This window comes from Calliphora vicina, chromosome 2, assembly GCF_958450345.1.
Source record: "Calliphora vicina chromosome 2, idCalVici1.1, whole genome shotgun sequence".
Taxonomy (NCBI): Eukaryota; Metazoa; Arthropoda; class Insecta; order Diptera; family Calliphoridae; genus Calliphora; species Calliphora vicina.
In genome coordinates this window covers 875,611-894,460 of record NC_088781.1, presented here as the reverse complement: position 1 = coordinate 894,460, position 18,850 = coordinate 875,611, and the positions used below count along the sequence as shown (strand labels likewise).

The 18,850-nt window shown below is 29.7% G+C and overlaps 1 protein-coding gene across 1 annotated transcript in view; it reads left to right on the top strand.

Annotated features, from left to right (window-relative positions):
- LOC135952269 (UPAR/Ly6 domain-containing protein twit) overlaps positions 1-15,523 on the top strand; it is a 64,727-nt gene extending 49,204 nt beyond the window's left edge. Inside the window, exon 3 of the mRNA XM_065502127.1 lies at positions 15,262-15,523. Coding sequence (XP_065358199.1) covers positions 15,262-15,470 — 209 coding nt within the window. The 3' untranslated portion in view covers positions 15,471-15,523. The remainder of the gene's footprint in view (positions 1-15,261) is intronic.
- Positions 15,524-18,850: the final 3,327 nt, after the last annotated feature.

Genomic DNA, 18,850 nt, shown 5'->3' with positions numbered 1-18,850 from the left:
GACATGTCTCAAAATATTAAAATCTGTGTTAATGTGCCCAAGAAAAAATATGTTTTAAAAAAGTACCAAACTGTTTACCCGGATTTGGCCCAATATACACCTTGGCACTCGAGTTATAAATAACACCCTGTTAGTTAATTATTGTATGAATCCAGGAACCAGTGTTAAAAAAATTATCAAAATTGGCTGAATAATTTCAATAAAATGTATTTTTCCGATTTTATCCCCTTTTTGGTACCTTTTTTATCCCCATTGCTTTGGTAAAATTTAATTCAAATAAATTTCTGTATCGTGGTGGGAGCTCATAATAAAATATTCGTATGCCTATGTCAAATTATAGAAAAACATATTTTATGAAAAAGTACCAAAAATAAACACAACTTTTATCCCTTAAGGGTTCGAATTTCCAAAAAGTACCAAACTTATATTTTTTATTTTTTGATAAGTAAAGAATGCGATTTAAAATTTGTTTATATGTTTATTGGTTTAAAAGATACATAGGGTGCAAAAAAAGTACCAAAATACAGTTTTTACCCGTTTTCTCCCCTAAATGTTTCGAATTTCGAAAAAGTACGAAACACCTGTCAGCTTATTTTTTAAATGGAGTAACATGCAACTTTAAGTTTTTTTGTATCTTTATTAGTTTTGAAGATATAAGGTTACCGAATTTACCCGTTTTTACCCTTTTTTACCCCCTAAACGTTCGAATTTTCAAAAATCCCTTCTTATCGGATCGTTTTGGGGAGGAAGGAACCCACAGTTAAAATTTCGTGATTCTAGCTTCAGCCGTTTGGGCTGTGCGATGATGAATCAGTCAGTCAGTCAGTCAGTCAGTCAGTCAGTAACGTTACTCTTTTATATATATAGATTATCTTATAATTATGTTGGGTAAGTGTTAGAAGCAATTTCGAAAAACTTGGATCTTCGGTCACAGCTAAACAGACCCCGAGTTCGACCGTTTCTATGACTAGACTATGACTAGACTATGACTAGACTATGACTAGACTATGACTAGACTATGACTAGACTATGACTAGACTATGACTAGACTATGACTAGACTATGACTAGACTATGACTAGACTATGACTAGACTATGACTAGACTATGACTAGACTATGACTAGACTATGACTAGACTATGACTAGACTATGACTAGACTATGACTAGACTATGACTAGACTATGACTAGACTATGACTAGACTATGACTAGACTATGACTAGACTATGACTAGACTATGACTAGACTATGACTAGACTATGACTAGACTATGACTAGACTATGACTAGACTATGACTAGACTATGACTAGACTATGACTAGACTATGACTAGACTATGACTAGACTATGACTAGACTATGACTAGACTATGACTAGACTATGACTAGACTATGACTAGACTATGACTAGACTATGACTAGACTATGACTAGACTATGACTAGACTATGACTAGACTATGACTAGACTATGACTAGACTATGACTAGACTATGACTAGACTATGACTAGACTATGACTAGACTATGACTAGACTATGACTAGACTATGACTAGACTATGACTAGACTATGACTAGACTATGACTAGACTATGACTAGACTATGACTAGACTATGACTAGACTATGACTAGACTATGACTAGACTATGACTAGACTATGACTAGACTATGACTAGACTATGACTAGACTATGACTAGACTATGACTAGACTATGACTAGACTATGACTAGACTATGACTAGACTATGACTAGACTATGACTAGACTATGACTAGACTATGACTAGACTATGACTAGACTATGACTAGACTATGACTAGACTATGACTAGACTATGACTAGACTATGACTAGACTATGACTAGACTATGACTAGACTATGACTAGACTATGACTAGACTATGACTAGACTATGACTAGACTATGACTAGACTATGACTAGACTATGACTAGACTATGACTAGACTATGACTAGACTATGACTAGACTATGACTAGACTATGACTAGACTATGACTAGACTATGACTAGACTATGACTAGACTATGACTAGACTATGACTAGACTATGACTAGACTATGACTAGACTATGACTAGACTATGACTAGACTATGACTAGACTATGACTAGACTATGACTAGACTATGACTAGACTATGACTAGACTATGACTAGACTATGACTAGACTATGACTAGACTATGACTAGACTATGACTAGACTATGACTAGACTATGACTAGACTATGACTAGACTATGACTAGACTATGACTAGACTATGACTAGACTATGACTAGACTATGACTAGACTATGACTAGACTATGACTAGACTATGACTAGACTATGACTAGACTATGACTAGACTATGACTAGACTATGACTAGACTATGACTAGACTATGACTAGACTATGACTAGACTATGACTAGACTATGACTAGACTATGACTAGACTATGACTAGACTATGACTAGACTATGACTAGACTATGACTAGACTATGACTAGACTATGACTAGACTATGACTAGACTATGACTAGACTATGACTAGACTATGACTAGACTATGACTAGACTATGACTAGACTATGACTAGACTATGACTAGACTATGACTAGACTATGACTAGACTATGACTAGACTATGACTAGACTATGACTAGACTATGACTAGACTATGACTAGACTATGACTAGACTATGACTAGACTATGACTAGACTATGACTAGACTATGACTAGACTATGACTAGACTATGACTAGACTATGACTAGACTATGACTAGACTATGACTAGACTATGACTAGACTATGACTAGACTATGACTAGACTATGACTAGACTATGACTAGACTATGACTAGACTATGACTAGACTATGACTAGACTATGACTAGACTATGACTAGACTATGACTAGACTATGACTAGACTATGACTAGACTATGACTAGACTATGACTAGACTATGACTAGACTATGACTAGACTATGACTAGACTATGACTAGACTATGACTAGACTATGACTAGACTATGACTAGACTATGACTAGACTATGACTAGACTATGACTAGACTATGACTAGACTATGACTAGACTATGACTAGACTATGACTAGACTATGACTAGACTATGACTAGACTATGACTAGACTATGACTAGACTATGACTAGACTATGACTAGACTATGACTAGACTATGACTAGACTATGACTAGACTATGACTAGACTATGACTAGACTATGACTAGACTATGACTAGACTATGACTAGACTATGACTAGACTATGACTAGACTATGACTAGACTATGACTAGACTATGACTAGACTATGACTAGACTATGACTAGACTATGACTAGACTATGACTAGACTATGACTAGACTATGACTAGACTATGACTAGACTATGACTAGACTATGACTAGACTATGACTAGACTATGACTAGACTATGACTAGACTATGACTAGACTATGACTAGACTATGACTAGACTATGACTAGACTATGACTAGACTATGACTAGACTATGACTAGACTATGACTAGACTATGACTAGACTATGACTAGACTATGACTAGACTATGACTAGACTATGACTAGACTATGACTAGACTATGACTAGACTATGACTAGACTATGACTAGACTATGACTAGACTATGACTAGACTATGACTAGACTATGACTAGACTATGACTAGACTATGACTAGACTATGACTAGACTATGACTAGACTATGACTAGACTATGACTAGACTATGACTAGACTATGACTAGACTATGACTAGACTATGACTAGACTATGACTAGACTATGACTAGACTATGACTAGACTATGACTAGACTATGACTAGACTATGACTAGACTATGACTAGACTATGACTAGACTATGACTAGACTATGACTAGACTATGACTAGACTATGACTAGACTATGACTAGACTATGACTAGACTATGACTAGACTATGACTAGACTATGACTAGACTATGACTAGACTATGACTAGACTATGACTAGACTATGACTAGACTATGACTAGACTATGACTAGACTATGACTAGACTATGACTAGACTATGACTAGACTATGACTAGACTATGACTAGACTATGACTAGACTATGACTAGACTATGACTAGACTATGACTAGACTATGACTAGACTATGACTAGACTATGACTAGACTATGACTAGACTATGACTAGACTATGACTAGACTATGACTAGACTATGACTAGACTATGACTAGACTATGACTAGACTATGACTAGACTATGACTAGACTATGACTAGACTATGACTAGACTATGACTAGACTATGACTAGACTATGACTAGACTATGACTAGACTATGACTAGACTATGACTAGACTATGACTAGACTATGACTAGACTATGACTAGACTATGACTAGACTATGACTAGACTATGACTAGACTATGACTAGACTATGACTAGACTATGACTAGACTATGACTAGACTATGACTAGACTATGACTAGACTATGACTAGACTATGACTAGACTATGACTAGACTATGACTAGACTATGACTAGACTATGACTAGACTATGACTAGACTATGACTAGACTATGACTAGACTATGACTAGACTATGACTAGACTATGACTAGACTATGACTAGACTATGACTAGACTATGACTAGACTATGACTAGACTATGACTAGACTATGACTAGACTATGACTAGACTATGACTAGACTATGACTAGACTATGACTAGACTATGACTAGACTATGACTAGACTATGACTAGACTATGACTAGACTATGACTAGACTATGACTAGACTATGACTAGACTATGACTAGACTATGACTAGACTATGACTAGACTATGACTAGACTATGACTAGACTATGACTAGACTATGACTAGACTATGACTAGACTATGACTAGACTATGACTAGACTATGACTAGACTATGACTAGACTATGACTAGACTATGACTAGACTATGACTAGACTATGACTAGACTATGACTAGACTATGACTAGACTATGACTAGACTATGACTAGACTATGACTAGACTATGACTAGACTATGACTAGACTATGACTAGACTATGACTAGACTATGACTAGACTATGACTAGACTATGACTAGACTATGACTAGACTATGACTAGACTATGACTAGACTATGACTAGACTATGACTAGACTATGACTAGACTATGACTAGACTATGACTAGACTATGACTAGACTATGACTAGACTATGACTAGACTATGACTAGACTATGACTAGACTATGACTAGACTATGACTAGACTATGACTAGACTATGACTAGACTATGACTAGACTATGACTAGACTATGACTAGACTATGACTAGACTATGACTAGACTATGACTAGACTATGACTAGACTATGACTAGACTATGACTAGACTATGACTAGACTATGACTAGACTATGACTAGACTATGACTAGACTATGACTAGACTATGACTAGACTATGACTAGACTATGACTAGACTATGACTAGACTATGACTAGACTATGACTAGACTATGACTAGACTATGACTAGACTATGACTAGACTATGACTAGACTATGACTAGACTATGACTAGACTATGACTAGACTATGACTAGACTATGACTAGACTATGACTAGACTATGACTAGACTATGACTAGACTATGACTAGACTATGACTAGACTATGACTAGACTATGACTAGACTATGACTAGACTATGACTAGACTATGACTAGACTATGACTAGACTATGACTAGACTATGACTAGACTATGACTAGACTATGACTAGACTATGACTAGACTATGACTAGACTATGACTAGACTATGACTAGACTATGACTAGACTATGACTAGACTATGACTAGACTATGACTAGACTATGACTAGACTATGACTAGACTATGACTAGACTATGACTAGACTATGACTAGACTATGACTAGACTATGACTAGACTATGACTAGACTATGACTAGATATGACTAGACTATGACTAGACTATGACTAGACTATGACTAGACTATGACTAGACTATGACTAGACTATGACTAGACTATGACTAGACTATGACTAGACTATGACTAGACTATGACTAGACTATGACTAGACTATGACTAGACTATGACTAGACTATGACTAGACTATGCCTAGACTATGACTAGACTATGACTAGACTATGACTAGACTATGACTAGACTATGACTAGACTATGACTTAGACTATGACTAGACTATGACTAGACTATGACTAGACTATGACTAGACTATGACTAGACTATGACTAGACTATGACTAGACTATGACTAGACTATGACTAGACTATGACTAGACTATGACTAGACTATGACTAGACTATGACTAGACTATGACTAGACTATGACTAGACTATGACTAGACTATGACTAGACTATGACTAGACTATGACTAGACTATGACTAGACTATGACTAGACTATGACTAGACTATGACTAGACTATGACTAGACTATGACTAGACTATGACTAGACTATGACTAGACCATCTCTCCCACCCAATCACAAATAACATGATTTGTTCGAAATTTATACTTAAGAAATTATCATTGTACCTCAATTAACTACAAACGCATAACAACGAGTATTCATTCAACAGCAAGCGCATTCTATGTGTCACTCATTCTTCATTCATTTATTTGCTCAGTCACTCAATTCAACCCAAAAAGATACAGATTCCTCCATTATTGGAGGCCTCCAAAAATACACACTTAACGGCTGTTGCAATGATGCAATCGCTCTTTAACTGTGAGCAGATCAAGCCAATTCTGCTCAACATGTTTAGAATTCATAATGCAACAAAAGCTATGTAACATATAAACAAATCTTCAATTAAAGCCAAATGAAGACAAGTAACAAAAAAAATAGTAATTAATTTAACGGTTGATTTTAAGTAAATAAAACAAGACTTAATAAATATTGCGTGTTTTTTTTTATTTAATTTTTATTTGACTAATTTGAGATAAAAACAAATAATTTTTTTATTTTTCTGTAATTTAGCAAAATTATATTAAACAACTTAATTAGTCGTAGTTTTAACAATATATTTCTTGTTGTTAGCGACGTTGGGGTTGTGCTCTTAGAATGTTCAGTTTTTAATTAATAACATTTTGCTTTAGTTTTTGTTGAGTAAATTATGGAATTGTCTATTTTTCCATAAATCATATTTATTTCGTATTACAAAAATGTCCATTATTGCTTGAGAAAAGTAAAAACTGGATTGTATTGAAAATGAAAAACGAATTAAAGAAATACTTGCAGTCGTTGGATATACGTAAGAGTACTATTTTTTCTTACTTAGTAGTTGTTTGTCTGTTGCAATTGCAAAGTGCCTGTAATTGTTGCAATTATATTTAGTTAGTGTCTGTCTATTAACCTCGCCATTTGTTTACACTTTTAAAAATTTAAATATTTTAAATCATTGTAATGATTAAAATTCTACTACAAGTAACTTCTAATTCAAAGGAAGTTTAAAGATAAAACTGTTAATAATACAAATCTGTTTTGAAAAGTTTAGAGTACATATTTAAAAAATGTTCATCACACACGTCTGATAAGTTTGATAAATTTTTATTTAAATCCTAGGAAGACCAGTTAGTTCTTTAAAGTATTTCAGTTCGTTCTTTAAAGCGATTCATTGAATTCATTCGCAGAACTTAATTAAAATGTATTTCACTTTCATTGCTTATTTTTCTTCAGTGTTTTTTCTTATTCGTAGTAAACTTATGCGACACGATCATTTTGTTTGCAGTTTAAAATTTTCATCAAGTATTATGGTTTAGTGTTTACTGTGTTCGTATGCATAACAATGTGACTGCAATCAAAAATAATTTATTTTTTTTTGTAGACAAAAAATTAAATACGAATAAAAATGTCTTGATATTTAACTTTAGTTTGTGACGATAATAATTATAAAATGCGGTTTGGAATTTTCTAATTAAATAGATTAGGAAAATATCGAAATAAAAAACAATAAAATGAAAATAATAAATTCGTGATTTGTACTGACAAACTAGTTGTTTAAATACATACATACATACATACATACATACATACATACATACATACATACATACATACATACATACATACATACATACATACATACATACATACATACATACATACATACATACATACATACATACATACATACATACATACATACATACATACATACATACATACATACATACATACATACATACATACATACATACATACATACATACATACATACATACATACATACATACATACATACATACATACATACATACATACATACATACATACATACATACATACATACATACATACATACATACATACATACATACATACATACATACATACATACATACATACATACATACATACATACATACATACATACATACATACATACATACATACATACATACATACATACATACATACATACATACATACATACATACATACATACATACATACATACATACATACATACATACATACATACATACATACATACATACATACATACATACATACATACATACATACATACATACATACATACATACATACATACATACATACATACATACATACATACATACATACATACATACATACATACATACATACATACATACATACATACATACATACATACATACATACATACATACATACATACATACATACATACATACATACATACATACATACATACATACATACATACATACATACATACATACATACATACATACATACATACATACATACATACATACATACATACATACATACATACATACATACATACATACATACATACATACATACATACATACATACATACATACATACATACATACATACATACATACATACATACATACATACATACATACATACATACATACATACATACATACATACATACATACATACATACATACATACATACATACATACATACATACATACATACATACATACATACATACATACATACATACATACATACATACATACATACATACATACATACATACATACATACATACATACATACATACATACATACATACATACATACATACATACATACATACATACATACATACATACATACATACATACATACATACATACATACATACATACATACATACATACATACATACATACATACATACATACATACATACATACATACATACATACATACATACATACATACATACATACATACATACATACATACATACATACATACATACATACATACATACATACATACATACATACATACATACATACATACATACATACATACATACATACATACATACATACATACATACATACATACATACATACATACATACATACATACATACATACATACATACATACATACATACATACATACATACATACATACATACATACATACATACATACATACATACATACATACATACATACATACATACATACATACATACATACATACATACATACATACATACATACATACATACATACATACATACATACATACATACATACATACATACATACATACATACATACATACATACATACATACATACATACATACATACATACATACATACATACATACATACATACATACATACATACATACATACATACATACATACATACATACATACATACATACATACATACATACATACATACATACATACATACATACATACATACATACATACATACATACATACATACATACATACATACATACATACATACATACATACATACATACATACATACATACATACATACATACATACATACATACATACATACATACATACATACATACATACATACATACATACATACATACATACATACATACATACATACATACATACATACATACATACATACATACATACATACATACATACATACATACATACATACATACATACATACATACATACATACATACATACATACATACATACATACATACATACATACATACATACATACATACATACATACATACATACATACATACATACATACATACATACATACATACATACATACATACATACATACATACATACATACATACATACATACATACATACATACATACATACATACATACATACATACATACATACATACATACATACATACATACATACATACATACATACATACATACATACATACATACATACATACATACATACATACATACATACATACATACATACATACATACATACATACATACATACATACATACATACATACATACATACATACATACATACATACATACATACATACATACATACATACATACATACATACATACATACATACATACATACATACATACATACATACATACATACATACATACATACATACATACATACATACATACATACATACATACATACATACATACATACATACATACATACATACATACATACATACATACAGACATACATACATACATACATACAGACATACATACATACAGACATACATACATACATACATACATACATACATACATACATACATACATACATACATACATACATACATACATACATACATACATACATACATACATACATACATACATACATACATACATACATACATACATACATACATACATACATACATACATACATACATACATACATACATACATACATACATACATACATACATACATACATACATACATACATACATACATACATACATACATACATACATACATACATACATACATACATACATACATACATACATACATACATACATACATACATACATACATACATACATACATACATACATACATACATACATACATACATACATACATACATACATACATACATACATACATACATACATACATACATACATACATACATACATACATACATACATACATACATACATACATACATACATACATACTTACATACATACATACATACATACATACATACATACATACATACATACATACATACATACATACATACATACATACATACATACATACATACATACATACATACATACATACATACATACATACATACATACATACATACATACATACATACATACATACATACATACATACATACATACATACATACATACATACATACATACATACATACATACATACATACATACATACATACATACATACATACATACATACATACATACATACATACATACATACATACATACATACATACATACATACATACATACATACATACATACATACATACATACATACATACATACATACATACATACATACATACATACATACATACATACATACATACATACATACATACATACATACATACATACATACATACATACATACATACATACATACATACATACATACATACATACATACATACATACATACATACATACATACATACATACATACATACATACATACATACATACATACATACATACATACATACATACATACATACATACATACATACATACATACATACATACATACATACATACATACATACATACATACATACATACATACATACATACATACATACATACATACATACATACATACATACATACATACATACATACATACATACATACATACATACATACATACATACATACATACATACATACATACATACATACATACATACATACATACATACATACATACATACATACATACATACATACATACATACATACATACATACATACATACATACATACATACATACATACATACATACATACATACATACATACATACATACATACATACATACATACATACATACATACATACATACATACATACATACATACATACATACATACATACATACATACATACATACATACATACATACATACATACATACATACATACATACATACATACATACATACATACATACATACATACATACATACATACATACATACATACATACATACATACATACATACATACATACATATCATTAAACGGTTTGGTGGGTAGATTACCAAGGGTTCAAAAGGGAGCAATAAAAAAATTTTCAAAATTTTGCACATAACCGATCATGTCAGAGCAACGACGATATGTATGTATATGAAAATATTTTAATATGATCCTACATAAACATAATATAATACCTTGTTATAATTATTTGTCATGGTAATCATAATCATATTATTAATTTACAATCATATATGATATGATTTTGTGTAACCATATAATGATAACATATCAACCATTATACTACATATATAGTTAATAATAACATGACAGCTGATATGATCATATTATGGTTGTGAACGTAAATTATCATAAACAATGGCGATGGACTCTTGACCGACATCACCTTCAAGAAATAATGCATAAACACGACTAAAAAACAGGTTCCTGAAACTAAAATAAACAATTTAAGTAACACCCTATCAATCTTTATTACAAATGCGTGTATTTTTTTTTTTTTTAAACTTTCAGATTGATTTTTTTTGATATTTCTGGCTTAGACATATAACCTGATCTACTTTTCCTTTTTTTCGTTGTTTAAAATGTTCATACTTTTATTTACATTTGCTTTTGTATGTTTATTATTTTATGGCAATTTTGTGTGTCTGACTGTCCGTTCGTCGTCCGTCCGTCCATCCGTCTGTTCTGTTTGAGCTCGTAAGCCACCTTATTTTATTATTTACTACATAAATAGTAAATATTGGATATGACGACTTGTGTTGTATCTATCTAACTATTTTATTGCCAGCATTTTTTATGGGTAATAATCACTGCAAATCATTTGGTGCCTTTCCAACCTATTGCTTTTTTAGAAAATTTCTTACGTGTACAATATGAATCGGTTCAAGGTTTATCTTACCAACTTTTAATGTTTTTCCATTTATCTAGACTTTTTTACATTTTTTTTGGAGCCTACAATGACTCTGAAATAATAAAACAACTACAACAACCAACATTCAACAAGTTTTAAATCAAATTTTTTGGATTTTTTGTTTATCTGTAATAAAAAATATATAATTTGTTTTATCAAAGTTTTTAAGCAAAAAAATAATAAAATTTATTTAAAAGAAGAAATATTTGGAATATGAAAATTTTCTGGTCTATAAAAGAAAATCAGTTAAATATTTTAATATAAAGCTCCTTTAGGTTTATTAAAAACAGTATGAAAATTTAATTTGTAGATTTGATCATCGTTTATCATTTCTCTAAAAACTAAAAATGCATTAAAATTCAGTTGTCTATGGTTTATGGCTTGTTGAAATGTCAGTAGTTATAATTTGCATAAAAGTTATCTGCTCGCAATAATTATAAATTTAACAGACAATATTTTCGCATAAAGTGGCATTTCAAATGGCTGCCATTAAAATAAAAAATAAACACCACTACTGTAAAATAAAAAAAAAAAAACTAATGTAATTGAGAAAAAACCGTACCAAAACCAATAGAAATAGAATCCTAAATTGGTTTTCGCCAGAGTTGGGGGTACTACACTAAATGTTGAGTGCAATCAACATAAAAAAAGCTTCAATAATTTTCTTTGCACTAATATATTCAAAATTAGTGATCATGAAGTTATTCCAGTTTAAACTAGAATATTAAATATATCTGTATATATATTGAAAAATAATTTTGATTTAAAAAACTAAATAAAAATAATGACTTGAAGAAATTATAGGACATTACAAGATTTAATTTGTTAAAAGATATATTAAAAATGGAAAATACAGACTTTGATAGCGATGAAAGTATAATGTACCCTATATATGCATTGGAAGATACAACAACTACATCCCATGCTTTAAAAAGAAAAAAATATGTTGTATCAGTTGTATCATCGTAAGTATTTTTTGTTGATTTTTGGGACTTCGATGGGACATCTTAAAATATTACGTTTTTTTCCTAAAATATATTAACTTAAACTATGAATAGAGTAAAGCATTTCTTTGTTGAAAAAAATAGTGCAGGAATATTTTTTTAACTAAAAATTTTAGTGTAGAAAAAATTATTTCATTAGACCATATAATACCCTACACTAAGTAAAAGAGCAAAAACATTTTTCTGTTAAAATTTCAATAATTTATATTTTTGAGTGATTTTCGGAAGTGGGCCTTATATGGGTGCTATGACCAATTATGGACCGATCAGCATGAAATTAGGTCGTGTGATTTGTGTCTATATGAAAGTTTACTAAGCGATTTATGCACGTTAAAGTGATTTTCGGAAGCGGGTCTATATGGGAGCTATGACTAATTATGGACCAATCGTAACAAAATTTGGTGACATGAATTTTGTATATATAAAACTTATTTGTAGCGCAATTTGTGGAGATACATTTATAAATTAAACATTTATGACCGATAAAGTCCAATTTCGAGAGGACATTTGTATGGGGGCTAACAAATAACATGCACCAAATTTTATCGAAATATCTTCAAAATTGCGACCTGTACTCTACGCACAAAGACGGATGGACGGACGGACGGACATCGTTTAATCGACTCAGAAAGTGATTCTAAGTCGATCGGTATACTTTAAGGTGGGTGTTAGACTAATATTTTTGGGCGTTACAAACATCTGCACAAACGCATAATACCCTCCCCACTATGGTGGTGTAGGGTATAAATATTTTAACTACATATTTTCAAAATATTATTAGTTAAACAATTTTAACTACACTATCACTATTATTGAGTGAGGCTTATATTTTTCAACTCATCACTAAACATTAAAAAACTTAGTGAATTATTTTACACTACCACTAACTATTAGTGATAGTTAAAAATTAGTGCACTACCCCCAACTCTGGTTTTCACAAACCAGAAAATTAAAACAAAAAAAAATAACTAAACTCCGATAAATTAATAAACATTTAGCCTACGCAAAACCCAAAGTTGAGATTAAAGTTATAAATTAAAAGTTCAAGCAGTAGAAATGAAAAACAAATATAAACAGCAAAACCACAAAAAATAAAAACAAATTTGAACACATTTTATAAGTATTACCACCAGATATACCAGTAGTTTCTATTTATAAACAACTTAAATTTATTTGAAATTTGTTTAATTAAAATTTGTAAACTGTGTGACCTGACTTAACTCTTTGTTCTTTCAGTTTATGGCAAACGTGTTATAACCCGCTCCTGTTTCTATGAGGATGTCGATGATCCCGCTGATAAATGTGCCCGTGATACCACTTCATCTTATATTAAGACGGTCTTTTGTCAAACCTGCAGTTCTGATGGCTGCAATGGTGTCTCTGGTCTATTTCCCTATGTAACATTAGTACTGGTCTCATCGTTAATAATAAAATTATTTAAATAAAATCTAGCAGACAAATTGTGCTGGAGCCTAAAGCTTAATAATTATTTGTATGATTTTTGGTTTGTTTTATTATAAATTTAGTTTAACTTGAAGGCGTGACAATTAGTTTAAAAAATGTTTAGTTAAGTTTCTTACTTAAAACATCAGTTTAAGCTAATTTAACAAAATAATTGTAACTAATAATTCTAAATGCTATTATCGGTTTAATTATTCTAAAATATTAGCTTATATTTTTGCTTTAAATATGTTTTATCTTTATTTTGTCTCAGTTTTAAAAGAATTCATTTTGAAAATAAACGATACTTTCAAAAATCATTCGACATAGTACATATGTATAAGAAATAAACTTATAATAAATACAACATTTTCAATTACATTTCAAAAGTTTCTAATTGTATTTCACAAATTTCCATTCGAATTATATTTCAGAAATTTATAACTCGCAATTTTTTAAATACAAATAGAAAATTCTGAAATATCATTAGAAACTTGTGTAGATGAAAATGGTGTAGATACAATTTAATATTAAAACCAAAGTATACCAAGTAGTCCAACTCTCATTTCTTTCAAATTACTCTCTCACATATACGGGCCTTGAAATTTAAACTTTTAATTTTTGATAAAATAACGTTTTTTTACACATTCTTACTTTAACACATATAATTTTATATTTTTTTAAACACCTTTAGCACACTCTCATTGTTAAAAAGTTTCATGACATGTAATTTGTTGTTATTGTAGAATTTAAACTTTAGGACAGAGTTACAATTTTTGGTATTGAAAATTCATAATTTAATAAATTAATGACAAAGGTAATGAAAAACTATTATTATTTTATATTCTAAAATCTTTAATAAAAGCTAAATTTTAAAATTTTTCTGAATAATACAAACTTTATCATTATAAACTTTAAAATGTTCCGAATGTTCAATGTACATATATATGTACATTAGGGATATAACTTTTGACATTTTTTGCAAATATGCAAATTGGCATAGCATAGTCGAATAGAGCATTAAAAAATATGAAAAACCACGGTATTATTTTTTGGCGGTTGTTAAAAAAGTTCACGCACCAAACGCAATAAAGTTTTTCATTAAATTTTTTAAATTATTTTGAAAAACAATATATTTTATTTTAATAATATCTGCGGACATACTTCAAAAAATAATTTTTAAATAAGGGAAGTATCCCTCGCGCTTGCAAAAAAAAAATATGAAATTATTTATATAATTTTTCCGAGACAAAAAAGTTTGGTTTATTGTAGAAATTGGTGTTGGTGCGTGATGTTTTTGATTCCAAATGACCTAAAAAAATGATTTTCATTACTAATACAACATTGGCAATTACGTGGTGGTATGCCAAAAATTTCGCCAAAATTAGTTATATACCTAATGTACATACATAGTTGAATTCATATTAACAATAATAACTTTGAACTATGTATACTGGAGTTTTAATGAAAGCAATTGTCGACTTTGCTACTTCTTCAAACTTATCTTGATCATTGTTATCAGTTATTTTGAAATATACATTTTTTCAGAGAGACTCTCTGAATTGTCATTCACCAACAAAATCGCCAGAACGAAATCAAACAGAACTAATGCCTTATGAATATACATACAATAAATAAAAAAAATGTTCAATTATTCTTAATCAGCTTTAAATGTCTACTCGTAAAATTAATGGAACGTGTAATTACAGAGTTCATATAAAATCTTACAAAATATGTCAAAACCAGTAATCTTCAATTTACCTTTAAACAACACAAATATCAAAGAAGCTCATGCTAACTGTTTAATAAGAAATAAAAATCACAATAAATAGACTGTCAGATTAAAACAGACAATCTACTGGACTAAAATGATAAATAATGGTCAAAATCTTAAAAAAAATAAATGGAACAACAACAGACAACTATTATTCTCGAATCCTTACCAAATGTTTCTCAATTTGAAATCAAACCTCTGTGTTTGCTTTTAAAATAAACCAGAACATCTGCATATTATTAAGAGCTTTTCAATAAAAGTTATTTTTTTTTTACAAAATCTTTAATAATTTCTTTTCGTTTAAAATTAAAGCTTTATTAAAAAATATTTATGTTTCAAAATAATAACGTAAAGTTCTACGAAAATATCACTTCATATAAATACATACTTAGATATAGATATAAATCTCACTAAATAAAATAATAAAGAAATAACACAGTGCATAGTGGGGAAGAATCAAATTTGTTTGGAAATAAATCTGGCATTTCTAAACGGCTCATCCGATCGGTATAAAATTTGACATGGGCGTAGCCAAGTAGTATTCGAGTTTAAGTTATAAAAATAAAATGATCCAGGGGCGGCGCTATGGGGGCTCAAAGTAGGGTACCTTCGACATGTAAAATTTTTAAACACGTGAAATATTTTTGTTTCCCATCCGTTTTCCAAGATTTTTATATTTTTGGAAAGCGCTCGGCTAGGTCTTGAAAAAAGATTTGCTGATTTTCGCCCAAAAAACAAGAAAAACCAACTATTTTTTGAATATCTAAATTGAAAATCATTTATTTTTGGATCCATAATTGATATTGCCCTGAAATCTTTTGTATGTTTTTCGTAATTTAGTTGTCTAACTAACAAAAAAAATCGAGTCCATTCGGTCCAAAAGTACGCCTTATATTTTTATCCCGATCGGATGAGCCGTTTAGAAATGCCAGATTTATTTCCAAAAAATTTTGATTCTGCCCCACTGTGGCAGTGCTACAAAGAAACAAACATTTAGATTGTAGGTCTGATAAAATAAAATTTTAGATATTTTAAGTAAATTACATGGTATCTTCGTTAATTTAAATTAAATTTAGCACTATGCTACTTTTTTGAAAAAAACTTAGTACCAGAAAATGGTACCAACATATAAAACTTGCAACTTTCTCTTTCCTATGAGGGGGCTATTTTCAAAATTTTAAACTTTATTGGTTCCCAGAACATCAACTCTCAATTGGCAAGTGTTTTTTTTTAGCTGTAGCACTGTGTAAACAAATATAGTAAACATTTAACTAGCACCTTTTAAAATTTAATAAGTCCCGGTCCACACTGTGAAACATTAGCTGCAAAACATTTTTAAATTCTCTTTTGAAACTGCATTCGTGTCCACACAGTGAAGTTTTTGCTTTTCAGTTTTTGACATTTCTGTACAGTACGAATACGAACGAATACGAACGAATAAATGTGGATGACATACTCAACAAAAACTTCATGTACATGAAACAAAGTTCCCTTTTTCATTCCTCTTTCCCCTTTCATCAACAAACTCAAATGTTTTGCAGCAAATGTTTCACAGTGTGGACCGGGACTAAGTATTAATTTATTATTTTTTGTAAATTTTCGAAACAAAAA